At 44.4% G+C, this 16,060-nt stretch overlaps 1 protein-coding gene across 2 annotated transcripts in view; it reads right to left on the minus strand.

Annotated features, from left to right (window-relative positions):
• The window catches only part of NTN4 (netrin 4), a 341,311-nt gene that overhangs the window by 12,304 nt on the left and 312,947 nt on the right, over positions 1–16,060 (minus strand). For both annotated transcript variants that reach the window (XM_075856856.1, XM_075856857.1), the window contains one exon: positions 757–825. In XM_075856856.1, the coding sequence (XP_075712971.1) occupies positions 757–825 (69 nt within the window). The remainder of the gene's footprint in view (positions 1–756; positions 826–16,060) is intronic.

Consider the following 16,060-nt stretch of genomic DNA (forward strand, 5'->3'; position numbering starts at 1 on the left):
AAATGTCGTCCATACGTCGCAATTGACTTCAATACAAATAAAAATGTATAGGTTTTGGAAAAGTACTGAAAAGCGTAGTAGACTATGCTTTTCAGGACATGGAAAAAGATAGGAGAGAACGTAAGCACACAAAACGTATGCACAAACTACACCATTAGGGCATCCGTCCTCACCATAGAAAACTGTGGTACACGTTTTGACACTCTTTTTTTCATGTCAAAACTTGCACGTCAGACGTACAGCGAAAACAAGATGTGAACTTAGCCTTACTTTGCTGGTACTGTATTATGCTGCGGATTTGCCTGCACTAATATATGCATGGTAAATCCACATGTAATATGCATTGTGTGCATTTGGCCTTACGATTGAACATTTATTTGTATCCAGAGCAGAAAATTCTAGATAGTGTGATCGTTAACGCTTATTATATATTCTTTAGTTATATAACATAATATATTGTAATTTAAGAATAAAACGGAGTATGCAAATTTGTCATTCAGAAACTGACTTAACAGTGACGAATCGGCATTTATACTGAAATTTAGGGTGAATAAAAAAAACAATTCTACAGAAGTCATTCTTTAGATTATCCTATGACGGCACATAAAAGTAGAGCCAAGGCTAAACTACAGTCAATTATTATTGCTACTTTAGCTCTGAAATATTGTAAATAAATAATCTAATCTATCTACTAATGAGGAAGAAGTAAATCCCAAAAGAGATGCGGCCATGGAAAGAATAAAAACTATTACATACCGTAAGAGTATCTCATGTCACAGAACACTTTTGGATTTTCTAAAACTTGATCCTTGCAATCACATTTTCCTAAAACACAAATACATACATATAAATGTATATACACACACAATACTTTACACATGCAGCTTTGTAATGGTAGCGGTTTTACTTTTTATTGAGGATATGCATTTGTCCAGCAGTAATCTGCATGCTTCCATTTTAAAATTAGTGGTATTTTTTTCCAGTTTATATAAATCAATTATTTTTCGATTTACAGCACAGAATACATTGAATAATATAGATTTTTTTTTAAAAGCAAAGCTTCACCTATATTGTGCATTAGTAGGCATTATCAGCATTCGCTCAAACAGTCCTATTGCCTGAGGCGCTCATGCCCACTTCAGTTTTTTCCTTCAGGGTGCTATCCATTTTTGTCAAAAGTAGAGCATGTCCTACTTTGGTCAGTGATTCCGTGACTGTGGGGCACATAGAAGTCAATGGGTCAGTCAAAAAAACGGATGGCACACGGAAGGCTTCTGCGTGCCATCCGTTTTTGACGGATCCGTTGCCCTAGCAATGGCAGTGCGTGCCAAAGTTCACAGATTGGGACATAGGACAAGTTCAAATAAAGTTCAATACCTTCCGTTTTTTTAACGGAAACACGGAAGCCAAACGGAAGCACAACGTCCGTTTGAAACGGAAACACGGAACGGACACGGAGTACACACGGAAACCACACGGATACCATAACGGACACATGGATGCGTGAGAAACGACCGTGAAAATGGTGATGGAAGTGTGAATGAGGCCTAATGAGATTCAGATAATTGGGAAGAGGAGTAGTCGGTAGAAAAAAAACTCCCTGCTCCTGCTATCAACAGAAAATAGAAAGTATTTAAAGAGGCTCTTTCACCACATTATAGTGCCCTATCTTCTACATAATGTGATCGGCGCTGTAATGTAGATTACAGCAGTGTTTCTTATTTAGAAAAACTATCAATTTTGACAGAGTTATGACCTACTTTAGATTTATGCTAATGACTTTCTTAATGCCCAACTTGGGCGTGTTTTTACTTTTTGACCAAGTGGGCGTTGTGGAGAGAAGTGTATGATGCTGACCATTCAGCGTCATACACTTCTCTCCATTCATTTACTCTGCACATAGTGATTTTTCTAGATCAAGATGTGCAGTCACATACTCAGACAGTAACGTTTTTGAAGTGTCTTGAGAGTTAATAGACATCGCTACCAGCCAGGACGCGATGTCTATTCACAATCCCGACACTTCGGTAACATTTGTGTGGAATTTACAGCACAGCAAGCGTAATCTCGCGTGATCACGCTGTAAATGACAGTTTACAGCATGATCTCGCGAGATTACGCTTGCTGTGATGTCAATTCCACACAAACGTTACCGAAGTGTTGTTTTTCTAAATAAAAAACACTGCTGTAATCTACATTACAGCGCCGATTACATTATGTAGAAGATAGGGCACTTATAATGTGGTGACAGAGCCTCTTTAAAGGGACTGTATAATTTATAATACTAATCATTAAGAATAATGTTATTTTCATTAATTCGTCTTTAGATAAAAAATAATGTGTTTGTTCTGTTTTTAAAATGTTGTAGATATTTATTTTTAAAACCTTTGCTGGGTGTGGCCATATCTAAAACACACACTTCCTTCCTGTATTGTCTGTATACACAGTGCAACAGGGTGTTTGCTTTATTGCAGCTGAAATTAATTTGAAACTTGGAGAAAGAGAAATGTCAGTAGACTACAGTCTACAGGATGTTTATTAAGGCTGGGTTCACACGACCTATTTTCAGACGTAAACGATGCGTATTATGCCTCGTTTTACGCCTGAAAATAGTGCTACAATACGTCAGCAAACATCTGCCCATTCATTTGAATGGGTTTGCCGACGTATTGTGCAGACGACCTGTCATTTACGCGTCGTCGTTTGACAGCTGTCAAACGACGACGCGTAAATTGACTGCCTCGGCAAAGAAGTGCAGGGCACTTCTTTGCCACGTAATTTGAGCTGTTCTTCATTGAACTCAATGAAGCACAGCTCAAGATTTACGAGCGTCACAGACGCCTCGTAAATTATGAGGAGGAGCATTTACGTGTGAAACGAGGCAGCTGTAAACAGTCTGTCTTTTCACACGTAAATGCCTCTCAGCGTGTGAACATACCCTCACTGTTCAATGGTAGATGAGTCTTGGTGGTTTTCCCTTGGATGATGTGTTACATATATTTGACTTGGTAGATACCAATGGGAATTTATCAGTTACAACGTAATCTTCAACAGGGGCGTAGCTAGGGGGGGGGGGCAGGCGGGGCACGTGCCCCGGGCGCAGTTCAGAGGGGGGCGCCAGCGCCCCCTCCTCCTGCACTATAATTGTACCTGTGTCGCAAGGACACAGGTACAATTAGAAGCAATGAATGACCGGGCACGTTCCGTGCCCGGCCATTCAGCGCCTTTCAACGAATGAAGCGACTGGTACCTTTTGTAACAGTGACGCTTCCGTCGATGAAAGGCGCTGACTGACTGGCAGGGAAAGTCATCCTGCCCAGCCAATCAGCGCCTTTCATAGACGCTGTGTTCAACCCCCTGGAGACCTGCGCAGAAGAGAGCAGGTCTCCATGGCTGCCGGACGGCGTGGGAGCGGGAATAAGGTGAGTTTGAATATATATATTTTTTTAAATGTAATAGAAGTGTGGCTGTATCTGCGGGGGAGGGGGGACTTTGTCTACACGGGGGGGGACTTTGTCTACGGGGGGTGTCTATCTACAGGGGAACTATATCTACAGGGCTGGGCTATCTACAGGAGGACTATATCTACAGGGGGGAATATCTCTACAGGGGGGCTATATCTACAGGGGGGCTATATACAGGGGGACTATATCTACAGGGGTGGGCTATATACAGGGGGAATATATCTACAGGGGGGAATATCTCTACAGGGGGACTATATCTACAGGGCTGGGCTATATACAGGGGGACTATATCTGCTGGGCTATATACAGGGGGACTATATCTACAGGGCTGGGCTATATACAGGGGGAATATATCTACAGGGGGGAATATCTCTACAGGGGGGCTATATCTACAGGGGGGCTATATACAGGGGGACTATATCTACAGGGGTGGGCTATATACAGGGGGAATATATCTACAGGGGGGAATATCTCTACAGGGGGACTATATCTACAGGGCTGGGCTATATACAGGGGGAATATATCTACAGGGGGGAATATCTCTACAGGGGGGCTATATCTACAGGGGGGCTATATACAGGGGGACTATATCTACAGGGGTGGGCTATATACAGGGGGAATATATCTACAGGGGGGAATATCTCTACAGGGGGGCTATATCTACAAAGGGGGGCTATATCTACAGGGGGGCTATATCTACAGAGGGGGAATATATCTACAGGGGGCCTATATCTACAGAGGGGGGGCTATATACAGGAGTGGGCTATATACAGGGGGAATATATCTACAGGGGGGCTATATCTACAGGGCTGGGCTATATACAGGGCGACTATATCTACAGGGGGGGCTATATACTGGAGTGGGCTGTCTATAGAGCACCATATACAGGGGTGGGCTATATAGTATATAGCCCCCTGTAGATATAGCCCACCCCTGTATATGGTGCTCCATAGATAGCCCACCCCAGTTTATAGCCCCCCCTGTAGATATAGTCGCCCTGTATATAGCCCAGCCCTGTAGATATATTCCCCCTGTAGATATAGCCCCCTCTGTAGATATAGCCCCACTGTGTATAGCCCCTCTGTAGATATAGCCCCCTCTGTAGATATAGCCCCCCTCTGTAGATATAGCCCCCCTGTAGATATAGCCCCCTCTGTAGATATAGCCCCCCTGTAGATATAGCCCCCCTGTAGATATAGCCCCCCTGTGTATAGCCCCCCTCTGTAGATATAGCCCCGCTGTGTATAGCCCCCCTCTGTAGATATAGCCCCCCTGTGTATAGCCCACCCCTGTAGATATAGCAGCCCTGTGTATAACCCAGCCCTGTAGATATGGTCCCCCTGTAGATATGGTCCCCCTGTAGATATGGTCCCCCTGTAGATATAGTCCCCCTGTAGATATAGTCCCCCTGTAGATATAGCCCCCCTGTAGATATAGCCCACCCCTGTATATAGTCCCCCTGTAGATATAGTCCACCCCTGTATATAGTATCCCACAAATAGCTCCCCCTATAGTGCTCCACAGAAAGCCCACCCCTGTATATAGTGCTCCACAGATAGCCCACCCTTGTATATAGTATATACAGGGGTGGGCTATCTGTGGAGCACTATATACAGGGGTGGACTATATGTGGAGCACTATATACAGGGGTGGACTATATCTACAGGGGGGCTATATACATGGTTGGGCTATCTGTAGAGCTCTATATACAGGGGTGGGCTATATCTACAGGGGGCTATATACAGGGGTGGGCTATCTGTAGAGCACTATAGGGGGAGTTATTTGTGGGACACTATACAGGGGTGGTCTGTATGGGGGCACTATCTACAGGGGCTCTATGGCAGGCACTATCTACAGGGGGCACAGTGTGTGTGTGGGACACGGTGTATGGTGCTATTATAATTAGAGGTGCAGTGTATGGTGCTATTATAATTAGAGGTGCAGTGTATGGTGCTATTATATTTAGGGGCGTAGTGTGTGGTATAATGATAACTTTATATTTATTTATTTATAGGTGCAGAAATGTTGGAAAAGTGAGAAGCTGAAGACATGTGAGCGGCAAACTGCAGAAATGGTCTTTGACCGGGAGAATTCATCATAGAGCTCTGGACCGGATGGAGAAAAAGAACTAGAATCTGAGACGTCACCGGTGAGTCACTTAATGTAAATGTTCACTCTGCCTCTAATCAGTAATGTAGTCACTGTATGATCTGCAGCGAGATGATTATGATATGATTTATTTTTGTGAAACAGCATCTCCCAGCATATCCTTACCATTGTTCGGGCCATGCTGGGAGCTGTAGTTTTACGCCGTACACACCTATACGGCAGGGGTTGCACTAAATTGAGCTGTATTTGTTCTGGTGTTGTATATATGTACTGAGCTTGGTTCTGACGTTGTGTATACAACCATATTGCTTGCGTTACATAAAAAGAAATGACACGTCGATTGGTAGAGAAAACAAACACGGCGAGGGGGAAGGAGATGTCGGGAAAGAGTTTGGGGGGGGGGGGGGCACCAAACTGAATCTTTGCCCCGGGTGCTGGAGAACCCAGCTACGCCTCTGCCTTCAATATGAGATTTGTTTCACTCTTTAGCAACTTATGATAGTGATACAATTGTATTTATATAGATAATTCACTAGTGCTTGCGCGCTTTACATTGACACATGTAATTGGTTCGGATAGGGAAAGGATGCGTTATAAAGTTTTAATGGTTAATACCATCGCACTCTAATATTTTAATTTTAAATTTTATGTATTTTTACTCTCGTATTTTGATTATTTGATATTTTTTATAATATTTTAGTTTTGTTATCTCCAAGTTGGGACCGGTAACCCCCCTTGTCAAGAAGCTAGCACTCGGGTTCCTTATCTAGTTTCAAACACTGAAGCTGCTGCTGCTTCAGAGCACCGTGATTGCCAGGTACTGAATGTGATGTCAGCAGCTGCTACAGCTTAATCTGTGTAACCCTCGTGCTATAAAAACACTCTACCTGCCTATCTACAAACAACTAGCCCATCTACAAGATGTAATGGAGTACAGTCCCCCTCCCCCAGTGACCAGGGAGTGACAGGGAGTGACAGGGGAAAAGCATACAGAGCCATATCTAGGCCTCCAGCAGTACAATAGAGCTGAATTATCTTGCTTACACTCTATTAGTAATCACATGACTCTGCTCATCCTGTCCAAGTATACACAGCAAATACAAGTGAGCTACAGAAAAAAGGTAGTGTCAGCCTATTGTGTCGGCTGTAGTGGCCAATGTGAAAACTGGATTCTTTTTTCTATGGATAGTCACAAAAAACAAAATCACACATTTAAAAAAAATATATATGGGTTTATAAGAAAAATCTGATTAAATAATATTTCATAAGAGGCAGACGCGTGAGTCGGAGGAATGTGCGGCGGATAGGTTGTCTGAGGCGGAGCAAAGTTATGTATCTGATCCCACCCTGGCCCATTTTAGTACGTGGAGAACTCTGCAAAGAGCTTTTAACCCCCTTTTGAATGTGAAGTCTGAGCGCTGCCAGTTTTTCTGTAAACAACGTTTTTTTGAGTTAGGCAATCAGTCTAGTAAGCTTCTTGCATATATGGCTAGTACTTCCACTGCCCCGCCTCCTATATTGTCCATTAAAGATGTTGGTGGGAATGTTTTCACCTCAGTTTCTGGCGTATCTGATGTGTTTCGGCAGTTCTATTCACATCTTTATACCTCAACTCTTACTGTATCTCCTGCTGCCATTAAGGCCTATTTAAAGCCTCTTACATGCCCGTCCCTTACGCCTACACAGATTGAGGCCCTTACTGTGGACGAGATTGCAAAGGCTATCTCCCTCCTTCCTTCGGGGAAGGCGCCAGGTCCCGATGGCCTTCCCGCAGATGTTTACGACCGTTATCAGGAGGTATTGGTGCCTCAGCTCCTGGCTAATTATAATGCAGGGTTTTTGAGGGGATGTCTCCCTCCTTCAATGTGTGCTGCCACCATAGTTGTCATTCCTAAGCCTGATAAGCATAGTGGGGAGTGCGGGTCTTATAGGCCGATCTCTCTTATTAATACGGATTGCTAAATTTTGGCTAAGGTCTTGGCCCTAAGGTTAAACAAGGTTATTCTTGACATAATACATGATGTTTAAACAGGCTTTATGCCTACCAAGTCCACCTCTATAAATCTTCGAAGGGTCCATATACATAATCCTGTGGTGCATGATTTGGTTGGGGATAGAGTCATGGTTTCACTTGATGCGGCCTTTGATTCCTTGGAATGGGAGTTTCTTTGGGCATGCATGGAAAAATTTGGTTTTGGGAGAAGGTTTTGTAAGTGGGTGCGACTTCTCTATGCTTCACCTTCTGCTAATTTGCTTACTAATGGGTTTGTCGGGTACTTTTTCTCTGTTTAGGGGCACTCGGCAGGGCTGCCCCCTGTCTCCGGCACTATTTGCGCTAGCTTAATCTTAGATCCTCTGGGGAAGTCCTTGGGCTCACTTGCGGGGGGACTGCCTCGAAGCTTGCATTGTATGCTGATGACTTGATCCTGTTTTTGCAAGATACTCAGCATTCTTTGATGACTGCTATGTCTATCATAGATGAGTTTGGTTGCCACTCAGGACTCTGTATCAATTGGGGGAAATCGGTGATATATCCCTTGGATGGGGCGCGCCCGGATGTTGCGGCTGGGGGCCTCCCTTTGCAAGTGGTTCCTACTTTCAAGTATTTGGGTATTATCATTGCCCCAACTCCTGCTGATTTTATACGGTTTAATATCACCCCTATTATTGGATGGGCCCGCGATAAAACGGCGTCGTGGCGCAAACTCCCCTTGTTGCTTGCTGGGCGGGTTCAATTGGTTAACCCGTTAGTGACCGCCAATACGCCTTTTCACGTCAGTCACTAACGGGTTTTATTCTGATGCATATGCCTTTTTACGGCACTGCATCAGGATAAAGTAAACAGAGCAGGGAGCCGTCAAATCTCCCTGCTCTCAGCTGCCAGAGGCAGCTGAGGGCTGGGAGCGTCCCTGCTCTGCCGTGTGAGATCGATATAAGTATCGATCTCACTCGTTTAACCCCTCAGATGCGGTGCACAATAGCATGCACCGCATCTGAGTGGTTTTGGAGAGAGGGAGGGAGATCCCTCTCTCTGCCACCGACAACCGGTGATACGATCGCCGAGTGTCTGTGTCTCCAATGGCATCCGGGGGCCTAATAAAGGCCCCCAGGTCTGCCTGGAGCGAATTCCTGCTAGATCATGCCGGAGGCATGACCTAGCAGATGCCTGTCCGTTTTAAACGGACAGGCTGTAATACACTGCAATACAAAAGTATTGCAGTGTATTATAATAGCGATCGGAGAATCGCATATTAAAGTCCCCTAGTGGGACTAGTAAAAAAGTAAAAAAAAAGTTTAATAAAGTTAATTAAAAAATAAATGTGAAGAAAAATGAAAAACCCACCTTTTCCCCTTACAAAATGCTTTACTATTAAAAAACCAAAATAAAGTTAAAAAGTTACACATATTTGGTATCGCCGCGTCTGTAACGACCCCGACTATAAATCTATTACATTATTTAACTCGCACGGTGAACGCCGTAAAAAATGTAATAAAAAACTATGGAAAAATTGCTGTTTTCTGTGAATCTTGACTTTAAAAAAATGTGATAAAAAGTGATCAAAAAGTCGCATCTACTCCAAAATGGTACCAATAAAAACTACAAGTCTTCCCGCAAAAAAAAAGCCCTCATACAACTGCATCGGCGGAACAATAAAAAAGTTATGGCTCTTCAAATATGGAGACACAAAAACAAATAATTTTGAAAAAAAAGTGTTTTTACTGTGTAAAAGTAGTAAAATATGCAAAAACTATACAAATTTGGTATCGTTGCAATCGTAACAACCCGCTGAATAAAGTTATTGTATTTTTTATATCACACGGTAAATGGCGTAGATTTAAGATGCGAAAAAGAGTGGCAAAATTTCAGGTTTTTTTCTATTCCCCCCCAAAAAAAAAGTTCATAAAAGTTAATCAATTAATAATATGTACCTCAAAATGGTGCTATTAAAAAATACAACTTGTCCCGCAAAAAACAAGACCTTATACAGCTAAGTCGACGCAAAAATAAAAAGGTTATAGCTCTTGGAATGAGACGATGGAAAAACGTAAAAAATGGCTTGGTCATTAAGGTTTCAAATAGGCTGGTCATTAAGGGGTTAAGATGCTGATTTTGCCTAACTTCTATCTACTTTTCAGCACACCTGGACTCCCATTCCAAGGTCCTTCTTTGCCACGCTTGATAGCATATTGATAGCATTCCTTTGGACGGGGTCCAAAGTTAAACTTAGTTTGGAATTGTTGAAACGCCCTACAGCTCTGGGGGGTTTGGCTCTTCCTAAAAATTTTTTGTATTATGTGGCCTCTCAGCTGAGATATCTGGGTCCTTTGCGGTCAGTGGGGATCTATGCTGGGGATGAATGTTTTCTGGAGGGAGTGTCGGACCTGCTTGTGTACCTGGAGTGGGGAGCTTTGGTGTCAGGGTTTTTACTTACTCCACTGCATCGAGTGGCAAAACAGGTGTGGATAGTGTTTAAGAAACTGTTTGGTATCACGGGACCCCTTGTATCTTGGCCTTTACGGCATAATCCCAGGCTTCGAGAGCTGCATCAGCTTGACGGTGCTGAATTCTGGGAGGGCCTCGGTGTTACCCACCTGAAGCATTTAATTGAGGATGATTTATGGTTAACTTTTGAGCAATTGCAACATAAATATGAAATTTCCCCTAGGTCCTTCTACAGGTATCTGCAGCTCGACACGCCCTTACTGTGCAATTTCCAGGGTATCCTCATCATGCTCTGCAGACACTTGAGATTGTGGATTTGTTTTCTACTAATGGCAGGCTTGGATGTATGTCATGTATTTACTCCTCTCTGGTACAGTAAACCTGTTCTAGACGGGTCCCGTCTGCTAAAGTGGGTTGGCTGAGAGTTCTTCCTCTCCTGCCCGATGATGATTGGCAGAATATGTGGTCTTCCCATCTGCTGGTTTCTCCGGCTGCTAACAACAGATTCACGCAACTCTATATCACTCATCGTGCCTGCTTGACACAGACACGTCTACATAGAATGGGGGAGATTCCATCCACCGAGTGTCTGAGATGTCACCAGGAGGCTGCTGATTTTTGGCATATGATTTGGATGTGTCCTTATATTGCATCCTTTTGGAGTGAGGTTTTGTCTTATCTCTCTGGGGTCATGGGGGCCCCACATCCTCAGGACCCACTGTTTTGCCTTTTTGGCACACAGGGCAGATTCGGCGGACATCCCATACCTGCGATATCTACAAACAGCGACAGTGACAAAGGCCGAGGGTCGGCCGAAACGTCCTACCAAGTCGCTTACCACCTCAACAGTATCACTCTTGTTGCAATAAAACTTAAATTTAGTTTGCATCTGGATCTCTTGTGTAGCCTTTGTGTGTGCTGGGGTACATATTTCTCAATATTGTGGGATTCTGGTCCCTACCCTACTAGCACCACGCCAACTAATTGAGGAGTGCATCCCAATATCTATTTTTGTCTTTTTGGCCTGACTGGAGAGGACTCCTACTCACGTCATCAAAAAAAATTTCTTCATCAAACCTTGTTTATGGCCCGTAAGGCTATTGTGCTGCGGTGGATGGCACCTGCGTTACCTGCTTTGACTCAGTGGAAATCTTTGGTAAATGGACTACTTCCGTATGAAAAAGTTCTGTCTCATCATCGTAAATGCCCTACCAAATTTGATAAGATATGGGCCTCCTGGTGTGCTATCTCCGACGCTGCTCATTAAGTGACTGTGCGAGCGTAATATGCTTACTGTTCTTGTAATGTGAATTTTCCCTGTATATTTACTGTGCTAATATGTCTTAACTGTAAAGATGTATAGTGATTGACTGTTAAGGTTGATTGTTTGGCGGTTTCGCCTATGTATTTTGTAACTAAATCTTATAAATAAACCGAATTTAATATTTCATTTTCTTATGATGCATTCCCTTTAAGTTGTAGTAAGCTGTAAAGTGCATTTTAATAACATATGACTACATATTAGCATTGTAAGATATCAGGGTGTATTCACATGGTACAGTTACGCAGTCTTTTTTTGGGCGCACTGCCGAAAACCGCACTGAAAAAACAAATGCGTTTTTTACAGTGATTTGCCGCAGTTTTGCAGTTAGCTCGGAAATGGCAGGAAACCGCGGTAAAAACGTTGTGTTTTTCAGTGCGCTTTTCAGCCGCGAAATAAAAAACACGGCAAAACCGCACCGTGTGAATACACCCATAATAGATATTTGAAAAGTAATTGGATTAAATTATAGTAGTTACAGTACAAGACTATACGGACCATATAATTGGTCATCTAGGAACCCCAGCTGGGAGCACAGCTCTTGGTACTGCGCATGTGCAGTCTTAGGCCCCATGCACACAATCAGGGCCGGCGTCAGCACCCGGCGAACCCGGGCATGTTTCGGGGCCCACTACACTTGGGGGACCCACTCGGCTGCCGCGTGCGGAGGCTGCCGTTGTCACGGCATCACTGTCCATATATGGACAGTGATGTAAGGAGGAGAGAAGGAGTCACAGGCAGAGCGTTAGCGGCTTTGCCCAGACTTCGTATCTGGGGAAGCTGAGCAGTGTCCCAGCTGTGGCGTAGCTATAGTCGCAATGGTCGCAACTACGACCAGGCCCCTAACTCTGGGGGGCCCGCAGGGCCCCCGTTGCCACCCTGTTGCTGACTGCGCTGGTCCCTCCTCCAACAGAATCTGCGTCCGCAGGACACACATTCAGTTGGGTTCAATGCTGAAGCTTTGGTCCAGCATTCACCGTGCCGCGAGCGCAGACACAGGCAGGCGCGATGTATGTAGTGACATCATCGCGACTGTCTGCGCCGAGTCACTCACAGCACAGTACAGAGGAGGAGAAGGATCTTCCACCCGTCGTGGGAACGGGGATAGGTAAGTAATTATGTTATTATTTTCTATTAGGTACATACATGTGGGGGAATTATACTGGGAGGAGGGGCTCATATGGTAGCTGCTGAGCGGGCATACTGTATGGGGGGCCTTATACTGTATGGCGGGCATTATATTGTGGGGGCAGCTATAGGGGCATTATACTGTGGGGGCAGCTATGTGGGCATTATACAGTGTGGGGGGCATTATGCTGTGTAGGGGGCAGTTATGGGAGGGCTTAATGCTGTGTGGGGGGCGGATATGGGGGGGCAGATATGGGGGGGCATTATGCTGTGTGGTGAGCAGCTGTGGGGGCATTATACTGTGGGGGCATTCCTAGGGTCTGTCGGGAAAGGCAGCTGGGCATAGGCGTGCAGGGGTCTGGTGGTGTTGGGGAGGGGTGGGGGGGAGGGCCCAAGCGGAATTCTTGCACCATGGCCCATGAGCCTTTGGTCCCAGGCAGAGTGCTAGTAGTGCTCTGCCTGGGACTATGGCTCTGCGGTTGCCCCTGATAATGCTGTCCATATATGGACAGTGACGCCAGGGGCTTCTCCTGAAGCGGAATCCCCAGACAGAGCGTCGGCAATCCTCTGGCTGGGGATTCCCCTCTCAGAGGGAGCCACAAAGACGCTACCTACAGGGAGGGGAGAGCTGTGTGGCACTACCAGGGAGGGGGCTATGTGGCACTACCTGGGAGGAGGGGCTGTGTGGCACTACCTGGGAGGAGGGGCTGTGTGGCACTACCTGGGAGGGGGGCTGTGTGGCACTACCTGGTAGAGGGGCTGTGTGGCACTATCTACAGAGGGCACTAAATTAGTGGGGGAACAAACTGGGGGCCTTAATTCTATATGGGGGCATAAACAGGACCTAATGTCTATATGGGGGCACAAGGTGACATTTTCTGCCATTCTACTGCCGCTGTGAGTTCCCCCTCAAAGGGGCCTACTAAGTCTGTGTCGCCCAAGGGCCCACATAAACCTGGAGCTTTTCCCTGCACACGACCGTAGATTTTGTCCAAAATTGCAGACTGTAATTACAGTCCGCAATTACGGACCCAATCATTTCTATTGACCATGGACACTTTCTCGTATATTTGCGGGAAGGTGTCTGGGCCGTAGAAAGCCTCCGCAAAAGATAGGACATGTCCTATCTTTTGCTTTTTACGGACCGTGCTCCCATCCTTTATATGGGAGCACGGGCTGAAAATGCGGGTGGTTGTCCGCGGCCGGCCCTGCCTGTAATCGTGGACCGTGATTACAGGCACGGCCGTGTGCATGTGGCCTCATGCACACGGCCATGCACGTAATCACTGCCCGTGATTGCGGGCACAGCAGGCCGCGGACAGCCACCTGCATTTTCGGCCCGTGGTTCCATATAAAGTATGGGGGGCACGGTCCGTAAAAATCAAAAGATAGGACATGTCCTATCTTTTGCGGAGGCTTTCTACAGCCCGGACACCTTCCCGCAAATATACGAGAAAGTGTCCATGGTCAATAGATGTTAATTGGTCCGTAATTGCGGACCGTAATTACAGATATATTCTATGGTCGTGCGCATGGGGCCTTATTGAGTGTAACAAGTGTATGGCCTGTATAAACTAAAAATACTGACGTTTCTCAGCTGCAAACATTTGATTGGTGGAATCTATGTGCAGCTTATTGGTAAGGGACCCATAATCTGGAAAAAGGTTATTTTAAAAGGTGCAAGTAAAGTACAATCAAATATGTTCTGAATACTTACTCTTTCTTGGCGATCCTTTTGTTATCTGTGATTCATTTTTAATATTGTGTATATGTAACTATTGTAATTTTTTGAATAAAAAGACTGTGTTTTTTATATTTGACTTATAGACTCCGTGGGTTCTTGTTTTTGGTGTTATCTGCTATTTGTTGCGGGTTTTACCTCCTCATTGAATTCAATGGCGGAAACCTGCAACAAATAAGCAGCGATTACGCAAATACAATTGACATGATGCAGATGAAAAAAACGCACTGCCAGTGAATTTGGAAGTTTTTTTTCCCACTCAGCATTTACGCAGCGTGTGGATGAGATTTGTTCAAAACTCATCCACTTTGCTGCTACTGTATTATGCTGCAGATTTTCTACAACAAAATCCATTACGGAAAATCCGCAGTATTTACACTACGTGTAAATTTACCCTAGTTCGGAAATAGGTGCGTTTTTATGCTGCAGATTTTGGTACGTTTTTAAAAAAATTAAAACTAGTCAGATACAATTCGCTTATGGAAACGCAAGATAAATTGACATGCTGCGGATTTTAAAATAAGCACCGCAGGTCAGTTTACATGCAGAAAAAACCTGCAACGTATAGATGAGATTACTTGAAATCTCATTTACTTTGCTGGTACTGTATTACGCTGCGGATTTTCCGCACAAAAAAGCACGGCAAATCCACGCGTAATACGCATCGTATGTATTTGGCCTAAGGGTGAGTTCACACAGAGTAAATACTGAAAATTTTCAACTGATTTTGTCGCAGAAAATCTGCAGCATAATACAGTAGCAGCAGAGTGGAAGAAATTCAAACCAAATCTCATCCACACGCTGCGTAAACGATAACAAGAAAAAACGCTCAGAAATTGAACTGTGGTGCATATTTTTTTTTATCCCATTTACGTTTCACACTAAGTAACCTGTTAGGCTGGATTCCCACGAGCATGTTCGGAACGTATTTCACTCAAGTCATGATGCAACATTTTTTTTTAATTCAATCATTTTTTATCTGCATTTTCAATTTACATTACAAAATATTTAAAAAACAAAACAAAAAAAAAACAACCCAGACCCACCCACCCACCGAATCGAAAACCTTTTCAAGTAATACAATAGTCATTTATGGCAATGGTACATTCCATGTGTATATACAGTAGTGTAAAAGGTTACAATTAGCGACACATAGTAATCATCACAACCAGTGATACATATGATACAGCATCCTCACACAATTAAAGTAGGCCTAAACTGGGGAATGCCCTAGAGCGGCGCACCCAAATGCAATTCCCCACCTCAAACCCAGATGCAATTGTAAAATACCAACCAATCATCAAGTTCTATAAGAGGATCCCACGACCACCGAGCCCAAGTCTCCCAATCAAAGCCGAAATCCACATAGGCCTCTCACAACAGTTCCATACGGTACCTTGTTAAATCTCTGAAAGCCAAATTGGAATTGTCTAACTAGGGAGCCCAAATCTTTTCAAATTTGGTCAGTGTCCCCCTTTTCCTTATATACTCCCTTCTCCAGGCTGATAAGCCAATTAACTTTATTAATATAGTCTGGTCTCGAAGGGCTCAATGTATTTATTCAATATCGCGCTATGAGTTTGCATGCCATACACAGCAGTCTCACCGCCGCCAATTTCACAGGCTCCGTGGTCGCGAGATCCTCCACATATCCCTGGACACACACCAGAGGACACACATCTACCCTGACCTGGAACACCTCATCGATAATTTGAATCACATCCTTCCAATAGTCCTCCAAACCTGGACATGACCAAAACATATGTAGCATACCTGCTGAGGCTTGTTTGCAACTAGGGCACTCTGAGTCCAATCTAACGCCGATATCAAATAGAAATTTCGGGGTTCTATAT

The sequence above is a fragment of the Rhinoderma darwinii genome, chromosome 3 (genome assembly GCF_050947455.1).
Source record: "Rhinoderma darwinii isolate aRhiDar2 chromosome 3, aRhiDar2.hap1, whole genome shotgun sequence".
Classification (NCBI taxonomy): domain Eukaryota; kingdom Metazoa; phylum Chordata; class Amphibia; order Anura; family Rhinodermatidae; genus Rhinoderma; species Rhinoderma darwinii.